A 24,544-nucleotide genomic window follows, 5' to 3' on the forward strand; every position below is an offset into this window, starting at 1 on the left:
AAATGCAAGATTCAAGAGAAGCATAAAAAGGTTAGCAGGAAAGAGGAATCAGAAGGGATTCAATAAAGTTAAACTGTTTACATTCCTATGTGGGAAGATGATAGTTATAACTCCTAAGGACTTTCTCATTATTAGGGCAGTTAGAAGGAGTGTACACAGATAGAGGGCACAGATGTGAGTTGATTACGATGGGATGATATCCAAAAAATAAAATTAAGGGATGAGAAAAAGGGATGCATTAGGAGAAGGGGGAAGGGAGAGGTAGATTGGGGTAAATTATCTTGCATAAAAGAGGTGCAAAAGAGTTTTTACAGTACAGGAGAAGATGGGTGGTGGTGGCAGGCAACATTTGAACCTTACTCTCATTGGAATTGGCTCAAAGAGGGAATAACATACACACTCAACTATTTTACCCTACAGGGAAGTAACAGGGGAGGGGGCTAAGGGAAAAGGAGGGCAGACTGAGGGAAGCAGTGATTAGAAGCAAAACGCTTTTGAGAAGGGACAAGGTAAAAAGAGAGAGAAAAGGATAAGCAGAGGAAAAAAAGCAGGATGGAGGGAAACACAAAGTTAGTCATCATAACTATAAATACAGATGGGATGAACTCATCCATAAAATAGAAATGGATAGCAGAGTGAATTAAAAATCAGAATCCAACAATATGTTGTTTACAAAAAACATACTTCAAGCAGAGACAGAGTAAAGAGAAGGGGCTGAAACAGAATCACTGAAGTAAAAAAAAAAAAAGCAGGGGTAGCAATCATGGTCTCAGACAAATAGAGAAAAAGCATATCAATGAATTGGGCATGAAACTAAAAAAAAAATCTAGAAAAAGAACAAATTAAAAATCTCCAGTTAAAACACCAAATTGGAAATTTTGAAAAACAAAAAAGTGATAAATAAAATTGAAGGTAAAAAAACCCATTAAACAATGGTTTTAAATAAAACTAGCAGCTGGTTTTATGGAAAAACCAATAAAATAGACAAACCATTTGTTAGCTTGACTTAAAAAAAGAAAGGAGAAAATATGAATTAAATCAATTATTAGGACCTATTTTGCCCAATTATATGGCAATAAACCTAACAATTTAAATGAAATAGATAAATATTTACAAAAATATAAAAGATGACTCAGGATCATCATTATGAATGTCCATTATTATTACTTGGGTGGGGGAGGGTGAGATGGAGGGGACAGAAGCATCAGATCTGTGATTTCATTGGTATGGAGAATTCTTCTATCAATGCTGGTTGGCACCTGGCAACCTAGAGTTGATTCTGTTCAGTATTATACTGGAGGGGAGAAAGAAGGGACTAAGTATTTATATAGCATCTAATGTGTGCCAGGTACCATGCTAAGCCTTTACAAATAAACAATGCCATATATAATATAAAAACAAAAGGAAAGTAAGGAAAAGAAAGAAAAATCAACAAAGGAGGAAAGGAAGGAAGGAAAGAAAAGGAAAAGAAAGTGAGTAAGAAAGAAAGGAGGGAGGGAAGAAGGAAGGAAAAGGAAAGGAGAGAGAGAAAGAAGAAAAGGAAGAAGTCATTGAAACATATTTTTAAATGCACAGAATAGGAAGGAAGCCTGCAGTTTTGTAACTGAACCAGCAAAGCTTCCCACCTGGCTGACGGCGGCTGAGTCCAGCAGTGTTCTACTGTTGCTCAGACTGAAATTCAGGACCCAAATTGCCGAGCTCAGACTATGGGGTGCAGGGATCAGATCTGCCATGGATCAGACTACTTTGGGAGCACTAAAACCCTGCAGATCCTCAGCCTTCGCTGTCCTTGAGAATACACACAACACTCAATACTCCAAGAAAGCAGAAAAAAGACAAGTCTAGACTTTCCCTCCAGAAGTACACTGGCCCTAACATCAAGCCTTAAATATAAAAGTAGGCTGAAAGAATGAGCAAACAACAACAACAACAAAAAAAATCCCACCATAATGAGGTATTATAGTGACGGGGATGTGCAAGACATAAACCTTGAAGAAGAGAATTACCTCAAAACATCGATAAGCAAAGTCTCAAAGAAAAACATGGCATGGGCACAAATTCAACTAGAATTCCTGGAAGAGCTGAAGCAACGACTTTTTGTAAGAGTTAAATTGCCTTTGTCAGTGAAATGAGAATGCTAGAGAAAAAAATTGAAAAAGAAATTAGAGATATAGAAGAACTGGAAAATGAATCAATGATTTCGCAAAAGAGATATAAAACATTGCCTAGAATAGAACAAATAGAAACCACTAACTCCACAAGACAACAAAACATATTAAAATAAAAGCAAAAGACTGAAAAAAAGTAGAAGAAAATATAAGTTATTTCATAGCAAAAAGAACTAACCTGGAAAACAGATTGAAGAGAAAAAAATTTAAGAATTATCAGACTATCTGAATGCCATGGCCAAAACAAGAGACTAGACAACATATTTCAAGAAATATTAAAATAAGACTTTCCAGATCTTTTAGAACCAGAGGGCAATGTGGAAAGAGAAAGAATCCATCAATCCAACCTTTAGAAAGAATGCTCCAATCAAAATTTCCAGGAACATTAAAGCTAAAATCCAGAGCCTTCGGGTCAAGGAAAAAATGCTACAAGCAGCCAGAAAGAAATAATTCAAATACTGAGGAGTAACAGTCAGGATCATACAAGATTTAGTCACCACCATAAAGAAGTAGAAAGCTTGGAATACTATCTTTAGAAAGCAAAAGATATATGCTTACAGACAAGAAAATTTACCCTGGAAAACTGAATACAATCCTAAAGAAGAAACAAAGGATCTTTAATAAAATAAAGAACTTCCAAACATTCCTAATGAAAGACCAAAGCTGTGCAGAAACTTTGAAGTTCAAACACTGAAGGCAAGAGAAACATAAAAAGGTAAACATGAACAAACTGTAACAAACGACTGAAAAAAGGATAAACTGTTTACATTCTCATATGGGGAAATGATACATGTGGCATTGTAAGGTCCAGAACTCCCCCACCTAGGGAACCCTGTACCTCTCCCATAACCATGATGTGTTCTTTTGATACCAAAGGAAGAGGCCACAGAGCTCTAGATAGATTCTAGGTGGTAGTTTAATCAATCATTATGAATACTTACAAACAGGCAATCTGGGGTGGCTGCCAGACAGTTCAGATCCCTGCTAAGAACTCCCAAAATTCCTGTGGTAATTATAGGAAACAGACAAAGTGAGGTCATCACTTTTGAGTGGGGGATATTTTTGGTTTTCTGCTTGGTAATGAGCTCGGGAGTTAAGCCAATGTTACGCCCAAATGTAAGTTCACATATCAATCATGTCCTGGTCACATATAGGTCACAATATTCTTGTTTTGGCTTTCATAGGTCATAGTATCTTAAGTTTTGACTCAGTGACTAAAATATATTTCAGTATCTAAGTCATGATTGTTAACAGGTCACTATGTTCAGGCTTCCACCTTTCACAGAGTTTAAGTTTTTAATGGATTTTCACCTATTATTGTATTTTATGGTTTTTTTCCCAACAGGAATCTACACCCCCTCTAAATGCTATCAGCATCAGGGGTCATATGAGGACTCTATATAGACAAAAAGCCTGGGAGTGGTTCTGTTACATCTTGCTAATCTTAAGAGAAGAGTGGAAAGGAAAGGGGAAAGGAATGCACTAGGGAATGGAAGGGATGGAAGGCTAGGAAAAATTATCTCACATAATCAAGGAGCAAAAGTAGACATTTGAGTCTAGTTTTGGACACGTTGAGCTTAAGATGTCCATAAGATATCTAGTTTCCAATGGCCAATAGGCAGTCGGAGATGCAAGACTGGAGGTCAGGAGAGAAGTTAGGGCTAATTTCAATAAGTTGATTTAAGCACCATTAAAGAGCTATGATAATTGAATCCTTAGGAATTGATGACAACACCGAGTGGAAAGGTATAAAAGGAAAAGAGGGCCCGAGAGAGGGCCCTGTGGAACATCCACAGCTGTCAGTTGTGACCTGGATGAAGAATCTGGAGACTGAGAAGGAGCAGTCAGATAGGTAGGAGGAGAACTGGGAGAGAGGATTCATGAAAATACATAATAAAGATACTATCAAGGAGAAGGGGATAATCAATGATGTCAAAGGCAGAAGAACAAGGATTGAGAAAAGGTCATGAGATTTGGCAATGAAGAGACCGTTAGGAACTTTGGAGGGGGCAGTTTTGTTTATTTATTTATTTGTTGGAGGCAATTAGAGTTACATGACTTGCCCAGGGTCACACAACTAGTAAGTGTCTGAAGTCGAATTTTAACTCAGCTCCTCCTGACTCCAGGGCTGGTATTCTATCCATTGCACCACCTAGTTAGAATAATTTTACACACACTCACACACACACACACACACACACACACACACACACACACACACACACCTATTTGTGTCTAATGGTAGCCATCTGGTAGGGGGAGGGAGAAAAAAAAGGAAAAAGAAATGTACATGATGATTTTGTTGTATATTTGAAAGGAATAGCCAGTTGTGCATAGTAGATTTGCAGTTTCTTGCACAATCATCTTTTTTATTGTACTATGTTATGGAAATGCTTATTTTGTTAAAAAAAAAAACAAACCCTTCCCATAACACCTAGGACAGCTAGGCAGTATGGTGCATTGGACTTGAAGTCAGGAGGACCTCTGAATTCAAATGTGACTTCAGACATTTAGCTTTGTGACTGTGGGCGCATGGCTTCCTCATCTGCAAAACAGGGATAATAATTACATCTATCTCCCAGGGTGTTGTGAGGATAAATGAGACATTTGTAGAGTGCTTTGCAAAACATAAAGTGGATATATAAATGCTGGCTATTATTATGTAAAAGAGGATTGATGATAATACTTGGAATAACTACCTCACAGGGTGGTAAAATTCAATTCAATAAACATTTACTAAGTGCCTACTATGTGCCAAGCACTATGCTTAGTGCTAAGGGTACAACAAGAGGCAAAATACAGTCCCTACCCTCAGGGACCTTACAATCTAATGATACAAAGCAAGCTATATATAGGAAATGAACAGAGGGCAGGCATTGGAATTAAGAGGGATTAGGGAAGGTTTCTGGTAGAAGGCAGGATTTGTGTTGGGACTTAAAGGAAACCAAGGAGGTCAGCAATCAGAGCAGAGGAGGAAGAACATTCCAGGAATGGGGGACAGCCAGAAAGAATGCCCAGAGCTAAGAGATGCAGGGTCTTGTTTCCGAAATAGCCAGGAGGCCAGTATCGCTGGATCAAAGATTCGTGAGTAAGGTGTAAGAAGACTGGAAAGGGGGCAGCCGGATGGTACAGTGGATAAAGCACTGGCCCTGGATTCAGGAAGACCTGAGTTCAAATCTGGCCTCAGACACTTGACACTTATTAGCTGTGTGACCCTGGGCAAGTCACTTCGCCCCATTGCCTTGCAAAAAAAAAAAAAAAAAAGACTGGAAAGATAGGAGGGGGTTAGGTTACGAAGGGCTTTGAATGCCAAACAGTATTTTGTATTTATACCTGGAAGCAAGAGGAAGCTACAAGAGTTTATTGAGGGGGGGAGGGAATCACTTTGGTGGCTGAAATGGGGGATAGATTGGAGTTGGGAGAGACGCAGACCCACTAGAAGCTACTACAATAGTCCAGGTGTAAGGCTATGAGGGTCTGCATGAGAATGATAAAGTCTTTCACAATTTTTTTTTGTTCGGTTGTTTCAATCGTGTCCAACTCTTCGTGATCTGATTTGGGTTTTTTCTTGGCAAAGATACTGAACTGGTCGGATCATTTCACAATTCCACCAACAATGAATTAGTGCTCCAATTTTTCCACACCCTCTTCAACATTTACCCTGAGCACATGAATTCATTTTCCCAGTTCCAGCTGCAATGATTCACCAACACCTTTTTGCCCACTCCTTCCTGACTAGCCTGCAATCCAGTGAAGTGATGGACTGGAATGGAGAAGCCAACCCGGGAGGGATACTCTTTAATATCCTAATTGACCACTAGGTGGCAGCAGCACACCACAGATCACGGAAGGCAGGTCAAGGCTTCAAACCCAGAATTACTGAAATCCATTTCTGTGTATTTCGTCTCATCAGATTAGGTGAGAATCATGAATCACAAAGAAAAGAGCCTCTAACCACAGGACCATCTCTGGGGAAAAACTGAGAAACAAACACAGGTTGTTTTTGCTGCCAATTTGCTTTTTCAGAAATAATTGCTGACATGTAAATAGTACTTTCATATAGGATCATATCTCAGATTTAGAGTTGGAAAAGGACCTTAGAGGTCATCAAGTTCAACTACATCACTTTACAGAGGAGGAAACTGAGGCACAGTCAGTCAAAAAGTCAACAAACATTTATTATTAAGCATTTACCATGTGCCAGGCATAGAGTTAAGTTGCACAACTAGTATCTGAGGCAAGATTTGAACCAGGGTTTTTCTGTCTCAATCCTATGGCTCACTCACTATACCACACATGAATGATGGACACACTCTGCCCCAAGAGGACAGGGTAACTTGTCTGAGGTAATGCAACAAGTTTCTGGCAGAGGTGGGGCTAGAATCCAGGTTTCTTCTCTGGGCCAAAGAAGAGTGACTTGCCCAAGGTCACACAAAACCAGTGGCAGAGCCAGAACCCAGGTATCCTGACCCCTGGCTCTATCCTCAAGCTGCTGCTGGATCCAGATATTCAGCCTACCAGAGTTTTAAATAGCCTACCTGTCTCCCAGCAAGGGGGTCTTGAGGATAAAGGAGCTACGTAGTATGGGTATAGATGACATGTCACAGCATCTTTCTGTTGGCTCTTGAGATTCATAAAGTTCCTTTTGTTCTGTCCCCTTCACTTTACAGATGAAGAAATTGTAGCTGAAACATGAACTAACTTTCTCAAGGTCACACACACGGGTAATAAGTAGGAGAGTCCATATTTGAAAACCGGTCTTCTTGATTTCAAATCTGGTGCTCTTTTTCCTGTGTCACACTGATCAGGGGAGCTCGGAGCTGGAAAGGACTCCAGAGAAAGGATATCCAGTGGAATCCATGCAGGAATAAAAATCTCTTCTACAATTTAAGTGACAAGTGGTTTGCAGTTAGGTTTTTTTTTTTTGTGCTTTTTTTGGTGAGGCAATCAGGGTTAAGTGACTTGCCCAGGGTCACACAGCTAGTAAATGTCATGTGTCTGAGGCAAGATTTGAACTCAGGTCCTCCTGATTCCAAGGCCAGAGCTTTATCTACTGTGACACCTAGCTGCCCCTTTGCAGTTAGTTTTTGCTGAAACTCCCAACTAAGGTCGCATCTACTTGGCTCCAGTCCTAGCAATCTCCTCCTCCCCAGCCTTGGAAAGCCTTGAGGTAGCTAAGTAGTGCGCCGAATGGAGCACTGGGCCCAGAGTCAGGAAGACCTGTGTTCAAATCTAGCTTCCGAGGCTGACTATATGAAGCAACCTGTAAAGAAACTCTGGGCACAGGGTTTGCCTCAGTTTCCTCAACTGTGAAATGGGGATAATGATAGCACCGACCTCCTAGGGTTGTTGTGAGTCTCAAATAAGATAATACTTATAAAGTGCTTAGCACAGTGCCTGGCTCATAGTTGGTGCTTAATAAATACTTGTTTCCTTCCTTGGACAGGTCAGTTCTCTGCCTTTGGGCCCAGGCTTCTGCCTTAATAAAGGGGGGAGAACGATCCCAAAGGTCAAAGAAATTGGGTTGGAAGGAACCTGAGTGGAGTTAGTGCATCCCTCAAAGGGCGTCCCTGCCCAGCATCCCAGACCAGCGCTCCTCCTCATCCACCATCTGCCCTTCGGGAAGGCAACATACCCTCTTCAGGACCTTTTCAGGGTACACGGCCAGCTTTCACCACTGGCTTCTATGGAGCCAGAGGACCTGCTGCCATTGACTGATAGGGCAAATAGATGGCTCTTGCGGGCCCTCAGTTTCCTGTGCAAGACAAAGGGTAGGCTGAGAGGATTCCCAAGGTCCCTTGCGGTTCAAGTTCCCAAGAAGCATTGTAAACTCCTCCAGGTTCTGTGACCTTCTCTCCCAGGGCTCCAGGATCCAGGGGCTCAGGCCTCCACCCTGGGGAGCTACTTCTATAGCCTCTGAAGGAGTCAGGGAGGAGGACCAACGTCCCGTCTTGGGACTTTCCTGGATGAATAAGGATTGGTTCTTTTTTTTTTTTTTTTTTTTGGTTAGGCAATGGGGTTAAGTGACTTGCCCAGGATCACACAGCTGATAAGTGTTATGTGTCTCAGGTCGGATCTGAACTGAGGTCCTCCTGAATCTAGGGCCGGTGCTCTATCCACTGAGCCACCAAGCTGCCACTAAGCATTGGTTCTTGAAATGGGGGTAGGGGAAGCCACTGGGACGTCCCAGCAGCCAGCCAGAATCCGGTCCAGTACTTGGCGCGCGCCTTTTGAAGCTCGGGCTTGGGGTAGGGGGTGGGGGTTGGCACCACTCGCTGGCCCTCCCCCGGCCCCACCCCTGTTCCGCCCCTCCGGTCCCTCCCCTCCCCTCCCTCTGCCCCGCCCTGCCCCGCCCAGCCCCGCGCACCTGGGGCGGCCAGCAGCGGCTTTCGCTGCAGCTGCTCCGCCTGGGCCATGGACTCGGACGCGCGCGGGGCGTTCGCGCTGCGCACCTGGGGCCGCCAGCTCCGGCTCGTGGCCGCCGCCTCCTGGTTGCCCAACGTGGCCCTGGCGCTGGCGCTGAGCTCCGAGGTGCTGCTGTTCCCGGTGCCGCCCGCTCACCACTGCCGGCCCGACCCGGCGCTGCTGCCCCCGGAGCTGCGCGCCCTGGCCGGCCCGGCGCTGCTCAACGCCAGCCTCCCGCGCCTGCCGCCGCCCGCCAGCGACTGGAGCCCATGCCTGCTGCTCCGCTACCCGGGCCCGGGCCCCGAGCCCAATGGCACCGAACCCTGCACCCGCGGCTGGGACTTCGCGCGGCCCGCCGCCGGCCTGCTGCGCACCCCCATCACCCAGGTGCGGAGGCCCGAGGGGAAACTGAGGCGTCGCCTGGGCCTCTCACTTCATTTATCAGAGAAGGAAGCCCAGGGGAAGTGACTTGCTCAAAGTCATGTAGGGATTGGAGCCCCGCTTCTTGGCTTCAAACCTAAGGTTCTCTCTGCTGTTGCACCAGCCTGGGGCACCCCAAAGTCCAGGGATACTCAGCTGGGACGCACACGGCCTCACATCTAGTGGATCTGCTGTAAGAGACCAGGGCCCAGTACTGTGTTCAGGCAGGGGACAAGAGGCCCCTAGGTCTGTTAGAGAGACCAGGACTTTACGGCCTGGTGGTCGTGTTGAGTATGAAGTAGAAGCCTTCAAGTATTTGAAGCGCCGTTGGGTGCTGTTCGATGTCGGGAAAAAACCTTCCTACGAGCTGACCAAGAGTGGACGGATTTAGGGGGTAGGGGTTCCTCCTCTCTGGGAGTTTCCGGTGGACCCTGGATGACCAGTTGTTGGAATATTGTTCAGAGTAGACTAGATGGATGCTCTCTCTCAGGCCCCTCCAGCTCAGATTCAATGACCGAAGGGGGCTGTCCTCTCCCTCATCCCCTTTCCCCTCCCTCCCTTCTCCCTCCCTCATTCCCCATCCTCCCCATCCTTTCCTTCCTGTCCTCCATTTCCTCTCAGTTTGAGACTCCCACCTGACACGACAGTCCCGTTGATTCGAGGTCTGCCTCTCATACCGCCTCTGGGTCCCAGAATGGGGCAGGGAGGGGGAAAGGGCTGAATCAGTTTGGGAAAACCACCTGGTCCTACTTTGACTCTAGCATGCTAGATGGGTTGATTGGGGTGGGGGTGGGGAGCTGTGTTGATGAATAAATAGAGAGAGTATTGGACTACGAGTCAGGGGATTTGAGTTCCAATCCCAGCCCTGCCCTCTGTGTGACTATAAGCATGTAACTTCAGCTCTGTGAAAAGAGGTAGCTGAACAAGATGGTTTTTTCAAGTCCCCTCCAACTCCTAGGCTTTGGGATGATTCTCTCCTGGGGAAAATATGGATGAGATAGTGCCTAGCCCTGGATTGCCTCTGGGTCTGGGGGATGGAGATGGGTGGGAAATGGAACACATGATCACCGTGTGACCATTACAGGTGGGTCCTCTGTGTTTTCCTACAGTGGAATCTCGTATGTGGGGATCGATGGAAGGTGCCCCTGGAGCACATGAGTTACCTTCTGGGCTGGTCGTTGGGCTGTGTGACCCTTGGCTCAGCCTGTGACCGGTAGGGGTCCCTGCCCTTTCCCCTCTCCTCTTTTTCCTCAGCCTGGAAGGAGATAGTTCCCTTCTAGGGAGCCACCTTCCTTGTTCTGTGAGTACCCCTCCCCCAATGACACTGGGCTCTGTCAGGCATGAGGATTTCCACCAGGGTACTCATGCCCTCTACCAGCTTAGCTGGCACCCCAATTGTTGGGCCCCCCTCTCTTTCCCTGGCCTTCTCTCACCAACCCTTTGTGCCTGCAGGTTTGGCCGCCGAGCTGTCTTTGTGACCTCCCTGGCTCTGGCTGCAGTGCTGGGAAGTGGGGTGACCCTGGCGATCAGCTACCCCATGCTGCTGTCCCTGAGGCTGCTCTATGGGGCCACCCTGGCCGGTGCCTTCCTCTCCCTCTACGTGGCCCGTGAGTATCAGGGGAGCAGAGGTTCCAGGGAATCCGCTCCACCTGCTCCATGATGTGAAAGACAGAACAGTGTGATGGCAAGGCTGTCAGGCCTGCCGTCAGGACACCAGTGTCATCCCTGATTTTTACTGGCTGTGAGATCTTGGACAAACAATGCAACTTTAGACCCCACTTCGCTTGTCTATAAAATGAAGCCTATCCTTCTTGCCCTATTCAATGAAGTCGTAGATTTAGAGCTAGAAGGGCCTTGGACAATCAGCACCAACCCCCTCCTTTGTAGATGAGGAAACAGAGGCACAGAGTGCTTATGTGGCTTGCCCAGCCGTGTACACAACCCGTACGGGATTTGAACCCAAATCTTCTTACTCCTGTCCATTATATTCCATGTCCTTTCCTAAATACCTGCTGTGCTGGAATCTGGGGATACAGAGTCAACAAAGAAGTGGTCCCTGCCTTCAAGGCTCTTACGTTCTACTGGGGGAGAGGGGAGATGCATATCTCCCAGCTTTGCTGTAAAGAAAGCTCATGGTAAACCTATGTGCTCTAGAAAGAGATATCGGTGACCTAGAACCTTCAGGCATCCCCCCAGCCCCAAGTACTTAATCCTTAGGCTAAAACCAGGGAATCAGGGGTGCCTGTGTCCATATTTCCTCTATCTTTTCCTTTATGGAACTTTAGAACCCCCCCCCCCCACCCAACTATGAGGACAGGTTGGGGCCTTATTTTTGGTAGGTGCCTGGTAAATTGAGGTAGATCCCAGAGAAGGAAGGTGACCAGTTAAGGGGGCAGGATTGGTACCAGGGCCATGATGGAGGGAATGCCACAGTGAAAATGGGGGGGGGGGCCCGTGGCTGGGGGGCCAGAAGGCAAAGGGGCAAAGCAGCTTCATGGGGGGGGGGGGGGGGGGGGGGAGGAAATTGGTGCTCTCGAGGCATGAGCAGAGGGTGGGAGCGCCTCTCCTGTTTGCCCAGTGAGCTTGAGTGTTTACCCACAGAAGGAATGAGTGTTCCTGGTTCTGATGTTGCAAGACCCCTCCGGGAATGTAGATCATAGCATGTCAGTTTGGGGCCCCCTTCTGTCCTAGGAGAGCAAGAATGTTGGGAGCTAAGTGGGGCCCAAATGGGGGAAGTCGCTGCTCGATGTCAGAAAGCTCAGGAGGGAAAGAGGAATGCCCAAGGAGGCCAACCTGTCCCTGATCCCTGCCCCGCCTTGGTGTTGTCTCCCCATCCACCGGTTCTTCCATCCTGGCAGGGCTGGAGCTTTGTGACCCCGACCATCGCCTCCTGTTCTCCATGGTGGCTGGCCTCTTCTTTGACGCTGGGGAGATCCTGCTGCCAGGGCTGGCGGCCGTATGTCAAGACTGGAGGCTCCTGCAGGGTCTGGTGACCCTCATCCTGGGCCTGGTGCTGTTCTTCTGGGGGTGAGTGCCCTTCAAGGCTGCTGTCCTCGCTCCACCCTGGGGTACATGGGCTCCCAGGGCAGGGACAGACAGAGAGGTCCTCAGGCTTCTGGGCTGGAGCCAGGAAAGGCTACTGAACTAGGAGTCTGGTGACTTGGCTTCAGTCCCAGGCCTGCTGATTCCTCTCTCTGGGTTTTCCTTCATTTCCTCATCTATAATCATAACTCCAATTTCTATGGTGTCCTGAAGTTTACAAAGCACTTTCCTCCCAATAGCCCTGTGAGGTAGGTGGTATGAGTAGTATGGTGATATGCCCATTTCACAGATGAGGAAGCTGAGGGTAAGAAGGACTAACCCCTGGATGCCTTCTTTCCAGTCTGGCGCAGTGCTCTTTCCACTACTCTCCATCCTTTGTGGCCCATCTGGTGCCACCTTTTCCATGAAGCCTTCTCCAATCCCCCCAGAAGGATGTGACCTTTCGGTAGGCAGCTGGGTGGAAAAAGTGGGATAGTGTTGGACTTGGAATCAGGAAGATCTGAATTCAACCCCTGCCTCAGACACTTTCTAGCTGTGTGATCCTGGGCAAATCACTTTAACCTGTCTGCCTCAGTTTCCTCATCTGTAAAAAATGGGCAGAATATTGGCACCTACCTCCCAGGGTGGTTGTTGTGAGGAGGATTAAATGAGTTAATATTTGTAAAGTGCTTTGCAAGCCTTCCTTTAAAAAGCACTATATACAAGCTTACAGTTGTTATCATCACATCGCTTACCTTCTATCCCTAATGTGTAAAGTGGAGATCATAACAGCACCTCACTCCCAAGATTTTGTGAGAATCAAGTTAGATAACATCTGGAAAGTACTTGGCAAGCCTTCATGTGCCATCAAAATGCTGGCTCTTAGAGTTACTCAGAAGATTAAGTCACACGCTGGCTCTCCCCTCACTCAGGATGGTTCCATTTCTCTCATTACATACTCTTGGCATCCAGGTCTATCTGATTGGAAGTTCCCATCATTCCATGCCCTCCTGTGCCTCAGCTCTTACACCCACTCCTTGCCCTCATTGAGACTTGCATTTCCTCCCATCCCTCTGTCCCGCCTCAGGTCAGTACCCTTCCTCACTCTTGGCTTTTCTCTCTTTCCAGTCTTGACCCCATTGGTAGCCATTTCACCTCTACACTTTTCCCTGCTCTCCGATCCCTTGCTCCTTCCTCGGTGGCTGCCGATCCCTTGCATGCGTCAGTGCTGGGTCACTCCCCCTGCTCCCACCCCCCCATCTGCTTCCTCTGCTCCTCTATGTGATGCTGCGTCATGAATAAAGTCCCGCAACGGTACCCTGCCTGTACGTGGCACAGTGTGTATTCACGACAGCCAACTTCAACTGGGCCCTCATTCCGGCAAGGCAATCCTTTTTCCACTCTAATTCAGTCCTGACCCTCTCTCTCTTCAGAAGAGTTTGTCCAGATCTTTCCATCTCTTTTCAAGCCTCCCACATCTCTCTCTCCCCTCTCTCAGGTGAGGACCTCATTTATTTGACCAAGAAAATATAAGGGGCTTTTAATCTGAGTTTGCTCTCCTCCCTTTTTCTTTATCTCAAAACCCTCTGACATCATCTCCCACATTTCCAAATCCCCTCATTCTTAAAAAGCCTTCACTAGATTCTACTATCCCTTTAAGATATTGTCCTATATTTCTCTTCTCTTCAGCCAAACTCCTAGAAAGAAAGCCGAATATACTCACCACTCCCATTTTCTCTCCTCCCACCGGCTGCTTGGTTCTTTGTAATCTATTCCTGTCATCATTTGATTGAAAATGCTCACTCTAAAGTTACCGGTGATTCTTGGTTGCCAAACTTGATGTGTTTTTTTTTTTCAGCCTTCATGATTTCTTGACCTATCTGCTTCATCTGACACTGTAGATATCCCTCCCTCACTAGACACGCTTTCTTCTGTGGGTTTTGATGACATTATTCTTTCCTGGTTTTCCTTCTACTCGTCCGTTGGCTCCTTCCTGTTCTCCTTTTTGGACCCATCAGGTCCCCTGGATGTGGATGTTTCCCAAGGCCCCGTACCAGGTTTCTTCTTCTCTTCTTGTGTCCTCTTGTCTCGTCCCGTCTCTATCTGTCTCTGTTTCCCATCAGCTCGCAGAGGTTTAATGACCATCTCTGTGCTGATGGCTCCCAGTTCAACATATCCAGCCCTAGTCTCTCCCCTGAGTTTCAGTCCCACATCATCAGTTGCCAAAGCGGATGTCCTGGAGACATCTCCAGTCAAAAGTCTCCGAAACGGACCTCATTCTCCTCCCCCCGAGCCCAGGCTCTTCCAAACTAACATGTTTCTGTCGAAGGCACCGCCATCTTTCCTGGCTCTCAGCTGCGTAACTCCCACATTCTCCTTGGCAGCTCACTCTCCTTTGCTGCACATAGCCAACCACTTGCTAAATCTTGCCCATTCTGCCTTCACAGCCTCTCTCACATGCAGTCACCTCTCTGCTCACACAGCTGTCCCCTTGCTTCAGGCCCTTCTCACCTCTTACTTGGATTAGCCTTTCTGGTGCCCGCCAACTCCCTACCTACCATCTATTTCATTTCCTTGTATTTATTTCTTATCCTCCTTTATTCTGCATCTGTCTGTATACATCCTTGGTCTCTCCCTCATTCAAAAGAGTTCCTTGTGAGCAGGGATTGTTTCATTCTCTTTGTATTTCTGGAGCCCAGAACTTTGCCTGGCACACAGTAGGTTCTTAAGAAATGCCTGTTGATTGAGTGAGTGATACATCAACCTGGCACACAGACCATGTCATACAGTCATGGATTCAGAGCTAGGAGGGACCCCATTTTATAGAGGAAGAAACTGAGATTCAGCGAAACTTACCCAGGGCTTGCCTTCCACATCTGGTGGCCTTGATGAGAGGACTAGATCATAGAATTATAGATTTAGCAGTAGAAGGGACCACAGGGACCATCAGATCCAACTCTCTCATCTTATAAAGGATTAGCAGAAACTTAGGTTAAGTGACTTGGTCAGGGTCACACAGCTAGTAAGTGGCTGAGGCAGGATTTGAACCTAGCTCTTACTGACCTCAAGTCCAGCATCTTCTGGCTCTAAAAGTCCAGGAGACAGACTCTTAGCTGCTATGGGACAAGATAGGAAAGCATCCAAGGTTCTGACCTTGTTTCTTAATGAAGGATCCTGCAGAAGATCTGTCTGAGCCAGGCTTGGGAGCTGGGGAGTCACCATACCAGCCTGGATCCCTGGGGCTTTACTGAGTGGGACAGAGCCCCTGGGGTGGGGTGATGTGGGAGTAGCTCCAGGAGCACAGAGGCTTCAAGGAACTTCAGCAAACCCTGGCCTCTGTGTCATGTGCTTGCAGATTTCCTTCGATGTTCCCAGAGTCTCCCCGATGGCTGGTGGCCACTCAGCAGCCGGGCAGAGCCAAGGAGATCCTGTGGCACTTGACAGGGGCCAACCTCAAGTCTGAGGACTCCACCCCCGAGAGTGCGACTCTGGCTGTAGGTGAGACCTCTCACCTGCGCCGTTCCCTCCGTCCTCTCTCATCTCCATGCCTTTGCATTGGCTGGGCCCCACACCGGGAATGCACTTCCTCCTCCTCACCTCTGAGAATTCCTAGTTTCTTTCCAAACTCAGTTCATTGGTCACCTCCCATGCAATGTCTCTTTGGATCCTCCTCTGTCCCTCCAGAAGAATGACTTAGTCTTTACTTTGCATATGCCCACATATGTGTATATAGTCACACAATACACATACTCTGTACACACATTCATATACTATATACACACATGTACATATTCACACACACAATGCATATACTATATATAATGTGCATGCTCCATACACGCATATATGCCCATACCATATACACATGCACATGCATATACAAATATATATGTATATATTAACACAATACACATATGAATACACATACAGGTACTATATACATGTATACATGCATATACTATATACACATACACACAATGCATATACTATATATACATATGTGTACACTATACACACAATACATACATACACAATGCCTATGCTGTATATATTCACATATACAATGCCTATACTGTATATATTCACACATAATGCATATACTATATATACATATGTGTACACTATGCATATATGCGCTTATACTATATATCCACATACACACCTACATAGATGCATATATTCACACACATTCGCATATTAATACCCACGCATATGCTATATACACATATACACGCATGTATGACATACACATGTACATGCATATACTATATACACACACACATGTATATATTCACATACACAGTGCATATGCTATATATGCATGTGTGTACTCTATACGTTTATGTACCTATACTATATATGCACATGTATACACATACGCACACATATATATTCACACACATATTAATAAACATGTATGTACTATATAAATACATACACGTATATACTATACACACATACACGCATGTATCTATTCACATGCACAATGCATATACTATATATGCACATGCATACATGTATACACACCTACATAGATGCATATATCACACACATTCGCATATTAATACCCATGCATATGCTATATACACATATACACGCATGTATGACATGCACACGTACACACACATACTATATACACACATGTATATATTCACAAACACAATGCATATACTATATATACATATGTATACACTATGCATATATGTGCTTATACTATATATACACATACATACATATATACACACCTACATAGAAGCATATATTCACACGATTCACATATTAATACCCATGCATATACTATATACACGTACACATGTATATATTCACATACACATGTACATGCATATACTATACACACACATATATTCACATACACGATGCATATGCTGTATATACATATGTGTACTCCATACATTTACATACCTATACTATATATGCACGTGTATACATGTACGCACATATATAGATATATATTCACACACATATCAATAAACATGTACGTGCTATATACATGCATACATGTAGACACTATACACACATACACGCATGTATATGTTCACATGCACAATGCATATACTGTATATGCACATGCATACACTATACACACATATATACCTATACTGTATATACACATGTATACACACACACACACACACTCATATATAGTATTATATGTACACATATTGTTCCCTGTCCCCCCCGGAAGATAATGCTTGAGGGTTATTTTAGTTTTGTCTCTTTTCCCTGCATCTAGTGCAGAACCTGGCCCATAATAACAATAATTAATAATAACCGACATTCATATATTGCTTTGCAGAGGGATTCAGCATGCATTTGGTTTGTCTGAGCGTCACAACAATTATCCAATTATCATTGGCATTAGTCTTTTTCGGAGGGACGGGTGGCTGGGTGGCTGGGTGGCTGGGTGAGTTCCGGGGAGAAGAGCCTCTCTGGTCATTCGGGCAGGAGGAGCAGGAGGAGAGGAGTGAGGCTAAGCTAGTGCAGGGTCTCTGGGGGTGGCCCTTGCTTTGGACACGGTGCCTCCTGACGACCAGGAATGGACAGAGATGAGCTGCCCAGGCATCTAAGTGAATACAGAGCTGGCCTCGGGGGTCCAGGGGACCTGGATGCTTCCTCGGTGGTGCCACCCTGGGCAAAGCTCTTATTGTCTTCTGGCTCCAGTGTCCCCGTTTTACAAATGGGGATGATAATACCTGTAACACTTATCCAACACGGCTGCTGCAAAGCTACGTGTTATTATCAATGTCATTTACGAAGTGCATTCACAGACATTATCCCCTTTGATTTTCATGGAAGCTGGGGGGGCGGTATGCAGAGCAAGAATCAGGAATCCCATTTGGTAGTTGAGGAAACAGGGTCAGAGACATGAAGCAGCTAGCCTGAGGTGGCCCAGCATAGTGGCAAAGTGAGGCCTCGAACCCAGCTCTTTTCAGTCCCAACCAATCGATCTCTGCACAATATGGCCTGGAGTTAGTCAAGAAAGATCACATGAAGAAAAGATTCCTAGAATCTACAAGGACTGCAGTGAGCAGGATAAAAACACAAAAATGAAGGCCAGTGGGCAACTAAGAAGCCAGTCACGGCCCTGGAGAAGACAATGAGCGTGCCTCTTTCCTTTCCTCGGAGAGGCGGGGGACCAGGGGGATGGAATGGCACATGCACCACCAGGGACGGTTCTGGTGTCAGGTGGTTTTGGCTTTGCTGATTTTTTTGTTGTTACAAGGGAAGGCTCCCCGTGTGTGTGGGGAGGGAGGAGGGGGGAGTCTGGCAGCTGCCGAGGATGCGGGTGTAGACACAAAAGACCCTGAGAAAACTTGAACCTTTTTAAGCTCCAAGCTAGCCACAGCCTCAGCAGAACCAAGCTTTGCACTTTCCCTTCACCCGTGGTGTACTCCTGGACAGGTTGCTCCCTTAGCTTCTCTGAGCTGCAGTTTTTCCCATCTGAAAAATGGGGATATTCATGCTTGTACTACCTGCCTCGTGGAACCCCCAATGAGGACCCTAAATGAGATCGTGTCAAGTGTTTTGAAGACCGTAAGGCAGAATAAAGTTGTTGTTGTTGAGTTGTTTCGGTCATGGCCCACTCTTTGTGACCCCATTCGGGGTTTTCTTGGCAAAGACACTGGAGTGGTTTGCCATTTCCTTCTCCAGCTCATTTTTTAAAAAAAAATTTTCTTAATTTTTTTTTTTAGGCAACTGGGGTTAAGTGACTTGCCCAGGGTCACACAGCTATTAAGTGTCAAGTGTTTGGTCTGAGGTCAGATTTGAACTCAGGTCCTCCTGACTCCAGGACCGGTGTTCTATCCACTGTGCCACCTAGCTGCCCCTCCAGCTCATTTTACAAATGAGGAAACTGAGGCAAACAGGATGAAGTGACTTGCCCAGGGTCACACAGCTAGTAAATGTTTGAGGCCTGATTTCAGGCCCAGCACTCTATCCACTGTGCCACCTAGCTGCCCCCAGAATAAAGATGTTAGCTATTAACAATGACTAGCATTTAGAGAATGCTTTAAGCTTTGCAAAACTCTTTACAAATATCTCATTTGATCCTCATAACCACCCTGGGAGCTCAGTGCTATTAGGACCCCCATTTTATGGTTGAGTAAACTGAGGCAGGCAAAATTAAGTGACTTGCCCATGGTCACATATCTGGTAAGTGTCTGAGGCTGGATTTGAACTCAGGTCTTTTTAACCCCAGGCCCAGCACTCTATCCACTGTATCACCTATCTGCCTTTATTATTATTAAAGCTTAAAGTGATATAGAAATTAAATTGCAATGTGATGATGCTCCTGGAGATGGGATTTGAAGGACATTTGAGTAGGTGAAGGTACAGGAAGAGCATTTAGGTGTTCAGCTTCGCCACATTTATTGAGCACTTGCTATGTTGGAGAAGCTGCCAGGAGCTGGGGATTCAGAGGCCACGACTGTCTGGGTTTCTGGAAGCAGGAATGTGTAGGAGTGTATATGGAGAGAAGTCAGGCTGACAAAGGCAGTGAGTATATGTGGAAGGGTACTATTGATTTGGGAGCATTGAATGCCAGGGTGAGGAATTAGGGCAGAATTCCATCCATCATGAGAAGCCATGATAGAGAAAGACTGTGTGTGTGTGCGTGTGCGTGTCTGTGTGTGTACGTACATGTGTGTACAGGTGCATGTGCTAGGGACATATCCCTGCCCTCTTGTCCCAAAGGCAGATGTTAGGGGGATGGAGAGATAATATGTACTGAGTTCCTCCGGCGGACTATTCCTGGGTGTTTCATTGAGACACGAGGGTGTCTGTTCCTCAGTGGTCCACTATGGCCCCTCCCTGGTGGGATCAGGTGGGGAGGCTGCGGTTATTGTTTCTCGGCCTTTTCATCGTCTTCCCCCGATCTGGGCCAGGCTCAGCTAACTCTTTCTTTTCCTTCTATCCAGAGTTAGATGGGCTGTCTGAGGGGAAGGCCTTGCCCCAGTACCACTCCATCTTTGAGGTCTTCAGCACTCAACTTATCTGGAGAAACATCCTCATTCTGGCCTTCACCACGTAAGGCACTACCCCGTCAAAGCAGGGAGTCAGAAGGGACCAAGGCCCGCAGGGGTGCTGGGCTGTAATGGCTGTGGGCAGGAGGATGTTGGGATGTGTGGCTCAGAGTCGGGCGTGACTGGGGAGCAGTCCGAAGAGCATTCTTTGTGGGTCACCACCTCTCTAGGCCTCAGCTATCTCTTCTATAAAATGGGGCTGATTTCCTCTGACCTTCTCAAAATGGCAGCTGTGAAGGCAGCACTTAATAAACTATAAATTACTATGTAATTGGGAGTTATCCCTACCCTCCCTGGGCCTTTCTACCTTTAATGGCCTTCTTTGGCTCCTCTTATGAAAAGGTACAGAGACACCAGCATAAGTTCAGCATAAAGAAAAAACGTTCTGACAATTAGGACTATGCTGAAGTGGGATGGGCAGCCTTGGGAAAGCCCCCTCCATGGGAATTCTTCAAGCAAGGCTACCTTGGGATAGCCATCCCTTGGGAATGCCACCTATTCAACAACGGGGGTTGTCCTGGGTACATCGACTCTAAGCGATCCCTGAATTCAGACAAGGGAGAGGTCAGTGACAGCAGAATCATTGAGGAAAGCTTCCCAAAGGAGGCTGGGGGCAGGACCTATTAGCACGGGCCTCGAGTAGGGGTCAGATCATGATGACCGAGAGCCAAGCCCGCCAGTCTGGTGGAACCTGGATATCCTGTCTCAGAATAATGCTTTTAAATGCACAAAATAAAATCCACAGGATTACAAAGGAAACCAAAGATTAGTGAAAATAAACATGTAGTGTTTTTTCCTGTTCAGCTTCATGGACCCCCTGAAATCCCCCCATGAGCCCAGGTTAAGAACCCCTGGACCAAGATGCCTTTTGAGGTCTCCCTCCGGCTCTGAGATTCCTCTTCTGTCCCCCTAGGCAGCATCCTCAGCGTCCTCCTAGGCCTGAGGTCATTCTGCCCCCTCCAAGCCTCACCCTGCCTCCTTCCCTTCACAGCTTGCTGGGGAATGGCATCCAGTACAGCTTCACGCAGAACTTGGCCCCCTATCTGCCCCACTTCTACCTGCCCTGTTTCTTGCTGACCGGGCTGGAGGCAGCCGCCAGCCTCCTGCTGATTCTGATGGCCCTGTGCTGTGGCCGCCGGGCTAGTCTGCTCCTGTGGACCGTCCTCACCAGCTTGGCCTCCCTGCTCCTTCTCTCCCTTGGCCAGTGTAAGAGGAAAGCAGGGCCTTGGGAGCAGAAGCGGGTCTGGGGTGGGGAGGTGGGGTAATGACGCAACAGGTAATGGAATTTCCAGCCTGGAAGAAGTCCATCCCCACCCCCATTTTATAGATGGAGAATTTGAGCCTAGAGAGGGGAGTTTGTCTAAGGTTACACCAGGGCTCTCCAACCCCTCCCTCCCAGTTCAGCATTCTTTCCACTGGCTCCCTTCCCTTATGGGGTTTTCAGTGTAGTTGAGGAATTTAGAGGACGCAGATGAAATCACAGAACAGCGTGATGTCCTATAGAGCATGCTGGATTGGGGACCAGAGTACCGGGGTTCACATTCCAGGTCTGCCACTGTTCTCTGTGTAACCTTGAACTAGGGGTGCAGTGGATAGTGCTGAACCTGGAGTCGGGAAGACCTGAGTCTGAATCCGGCCTCTGATACTTACCAGCTTTGTGGACCTGGACAAGTGTCTTGCCTCAATTTTCTCATCTATTAAATGGGGATAATAATAGCACTTCTCTCCCAAAGTTGTTGTGAGGATCAGATGAGATAACGTACGTAAGGTCCTTTATAAGCCTCAAAGCACAATATAAAAGGCAGCTGTTATTATTATTGTTATTAGACAATTGACTTTAATTTTTCTAGGCTTTCTTATCATAAAGTGATCAGGACGAGATAACTTGTCAGGTCCCTCTCAGTTCCAAATCTGTGCTCCTTTGACATTGACTCTAAGTGACACCCAGATTCAGACAAGGGAGAGGTCAGTGCCAGCTGGAATCACTGGGGAAGGCTTCCTGGAGATGGAGCTGAGGCTGGAAGTTGGACCTGTTACAAAGGGCCCTGAACAGGGATCAGATCATGGCTGGAGAGAGACAGGTTCCTGTTCCAGTCACCCCAGAGAAGGGGCAGGGGCTCGGGAAGGACCCTCCCTCCCTGGGGGTGCGGTATCCAGCAGAAGCAGGTGGTCAGCCAGGGCTGGAAGGGGTCGAATGAGCAACGGCCCCAGCGCCTCTCTCATTTCCTCCCAGACCTGCCCATCTGGATGGTGGTGTTTCTCTCTGGACTGGGGCTCCTGGCCTCCCAGGCCATGTCTGTGCTGAGCGTCTTCTTTGCCAGTGAGATCCTCCCCACCACAATCAGGTAGGCACTGCCCCAAGCCCAGGGGTGGAGGGGTGGAGGGGTGCTGCCCACAGCAGGTGCCATACTTCTGAACACAGCTATTCCTCCTTCCCACATGGCCATGCCACCCCACATCTCCCAGTATCCTGCTGCTGCCTGACATTCTAGCTTTGCTATCTCCCTGTGGATCTCGTTCTAAAACTCCTGGGATGGCAAAAGATTAAGACCTTGAACCTGTGAATGAGTTTACCCTGGGGGTGTAGGGTGTGGGGGGTGGGTCTGGTACATCCTGAATACTCTTGATATCCGGGCCTGGGACTGCCAGGGCAGGAGTGGAGGAGGGCAAGGAGAGATAGCCTGGAGGGAAAAGAGATTTGTCCCTTTTGCCTTTTTTTTTTCTTGCTTGGGGGAGGGAGAGGAGGAGAAAGGAAGAGAAGTTATTTTCCCAAAGGTTTTTCAGGTTTTTTTCCCCTGTACCTTCACATTTCTAGATGAAAGTTGAGAAAGAGCGAGTTGGCTTGAGGGCCACCCTCATCCCAGCCTCATGTTCTGTGTTTGTCTGGGGTGGGGTGGAGGGTGGAAAGGAGTGTAACTTTCAGGTTTTCCCACTCACTTCTCCCCATTTCTGACCTCTGCCCCCACCCCACATTTCCTCCAGAGGAGCTGGGCTGGGCCTCATCATGGCAGCTGGTTTCCTGGGCCACGTGGCCACACCCATCATGAGCATCTCCAATACCCGAGGCTTCTTCCTCCACCATGTGGTGTTTGCCTCTTTTGCGGTCCTTTCCATGCTCTGCATCCTGTTACTACCTGAGAGCCGGGCCCGGAACCTCCCCGAGTCCCTGGAGGATGCTGAGGGCCAGCGGTCCTCCCCGCTCTTCCGGCCCTGCTGGCACCAGCCCCAGGACCACCACGTCCCACTGCTCCTGCCCTCCTGTAAGCAGACCCACTATGGACAGCAGCAATACTCCTGCCCGGTGGTCCCCTCCCAAAGGACTGGTGGCCTATGGCATCCGCCCACCAGGGCTCACCTAGCTATAGAGTTCCAGGCCACACAGGAGTCAAGGCATGCCGGAACTGCAGGAGGCCACCCACAGTAACTGCCCTGGGAAGGAAGGGCTTGGAAAACAGGATGGTGCTTTGTTACTATCGCCCTTATGATTACGGAGAGTGATGAGTCTGGGGTATTGCCCGTGGGCCCTGACTGTCTTCCTCATCACCAGTTCACCTGTTTTCTGGAAGGGGAGGAAAGGAGGGCTCTGCAGGGCAGTCCCCTGGAAACTGCAAAGCTCCCGAGGGTAGGGCAGACTCCCAACTTACCTGGAACTCAAATTCTGGACAAACTAAGCTTTCTCTATGTAAGAGGCTGCTCTGGCCGCTCTCCAGTCACGCTGGGAATTGCTTCTGAAGCCCTCAGCCTCAAGGAATAGTTTTGTTTCTGGGGCAGAATTCCTAACCTCCTGACTGGGTTCGAGGCGGCCCTGGCTTCTCTTTCCCCTCCGTACTTAAAAGCCCCGTGAGAACCACTCTGTCTTCTCTGTGCTTTCCACTGGAAAGACCCTCTGCATCCTCTTTTCTTGGCTTCTCTCCGGATCTTCCAGGACCCCGTTCCTTCCTTCTCTTCTTCCAGCGGTGTTTCAGAGGGCGGTCAGTGAGCATAAACGTAGCTTCTGGCCCCCAGAAAGACCCTGCAGTTTTGTTTCAGAAGATCCAGGGCCTTATATAGAAATGTCTCTAAGGTGGTTTGTTTTTTTTTTTTAATTCAAACTGCATCATGCAGCTAATTCCGCTTATATAAAACACATTGCAACTGAGCTGGGCAAACACTGGGTGGGTGGGTGGGTGGGGGTTGTTGAGGGAATTTCACAGAAAGGTCTGAGCCACACCTGGGAGCTAGGGAGGAGTTGGTAGAAGGAGGGTGTGACCGAACCTCCTTGTGTCTGGGCGGACAGGCAGGATCCCTCTCTGAGGCCCGGCCTGGCTCAGCTCAGCTTGGCACTTCCCCATCCAAGGGACATAGCTTAGGCCTTGGATTTTCATCCTTTTGGATACCTCTTGTCCTATTGCTCCTAGCAGGTTTAACCAGGGGTTGGGAACCTGTGGCCTCAAGGCCACAAGTGGCTCTGTAGGTCCTCAAGTGGGGCCCTTTGAGTCCACGTTTTAC

The 24,544-nt window shown here is 47.4% G+C and overlaps 1 protein-coding gene across 1 annotated transcript; it reads left to right on the plus strand.

Annotated features, from left to right (window-relative positions):
* Positions 1-8,582: 8,582 nt before the first annotated feature.
* Positions 8,583-24,160, plus strand: SLC22A31 (solute carrier family 22 member 31). The gene is made up of 9 exons (XM_027847673.1): positions 8,583-8,960; positions 10,103-10,206; positions 10,446-10,600; positions 11,852-12,020; positions 15,370-15,512; positions 19,952-20,060; positions 21,048-21,262; positions 22,290-22,401; positions 23,039-24,160. The coding sequence occupies exons 1-9, from the start codon at positions 8,583-8,585 to the stop codon at positions 23,478-23,480; spliced, it is 1,827 nt and encodes a 608-aa protein (XP_027703474.1). The 3' UTR covers positions 23,481-24,160.
* Positions 24,161-24,544: the final 384 nt, after the last annotated feature.

The sequence above is a fragment of the Vombatus ursinus genome, unplaced genomic scaffold (genome assembly GCF_900497805.2).
Source record: "Vombatus ursinus unplaced genomic scaffold, bare-nosed wombat genome assembly UNPS02005286.1, whole genome shotgun sequence".
NCBI lineage: Eukaryota > Metazoa > Chordata > Mammalia > Diprotodontia > Vombatidae > Vombatus > Vombatus ursinus.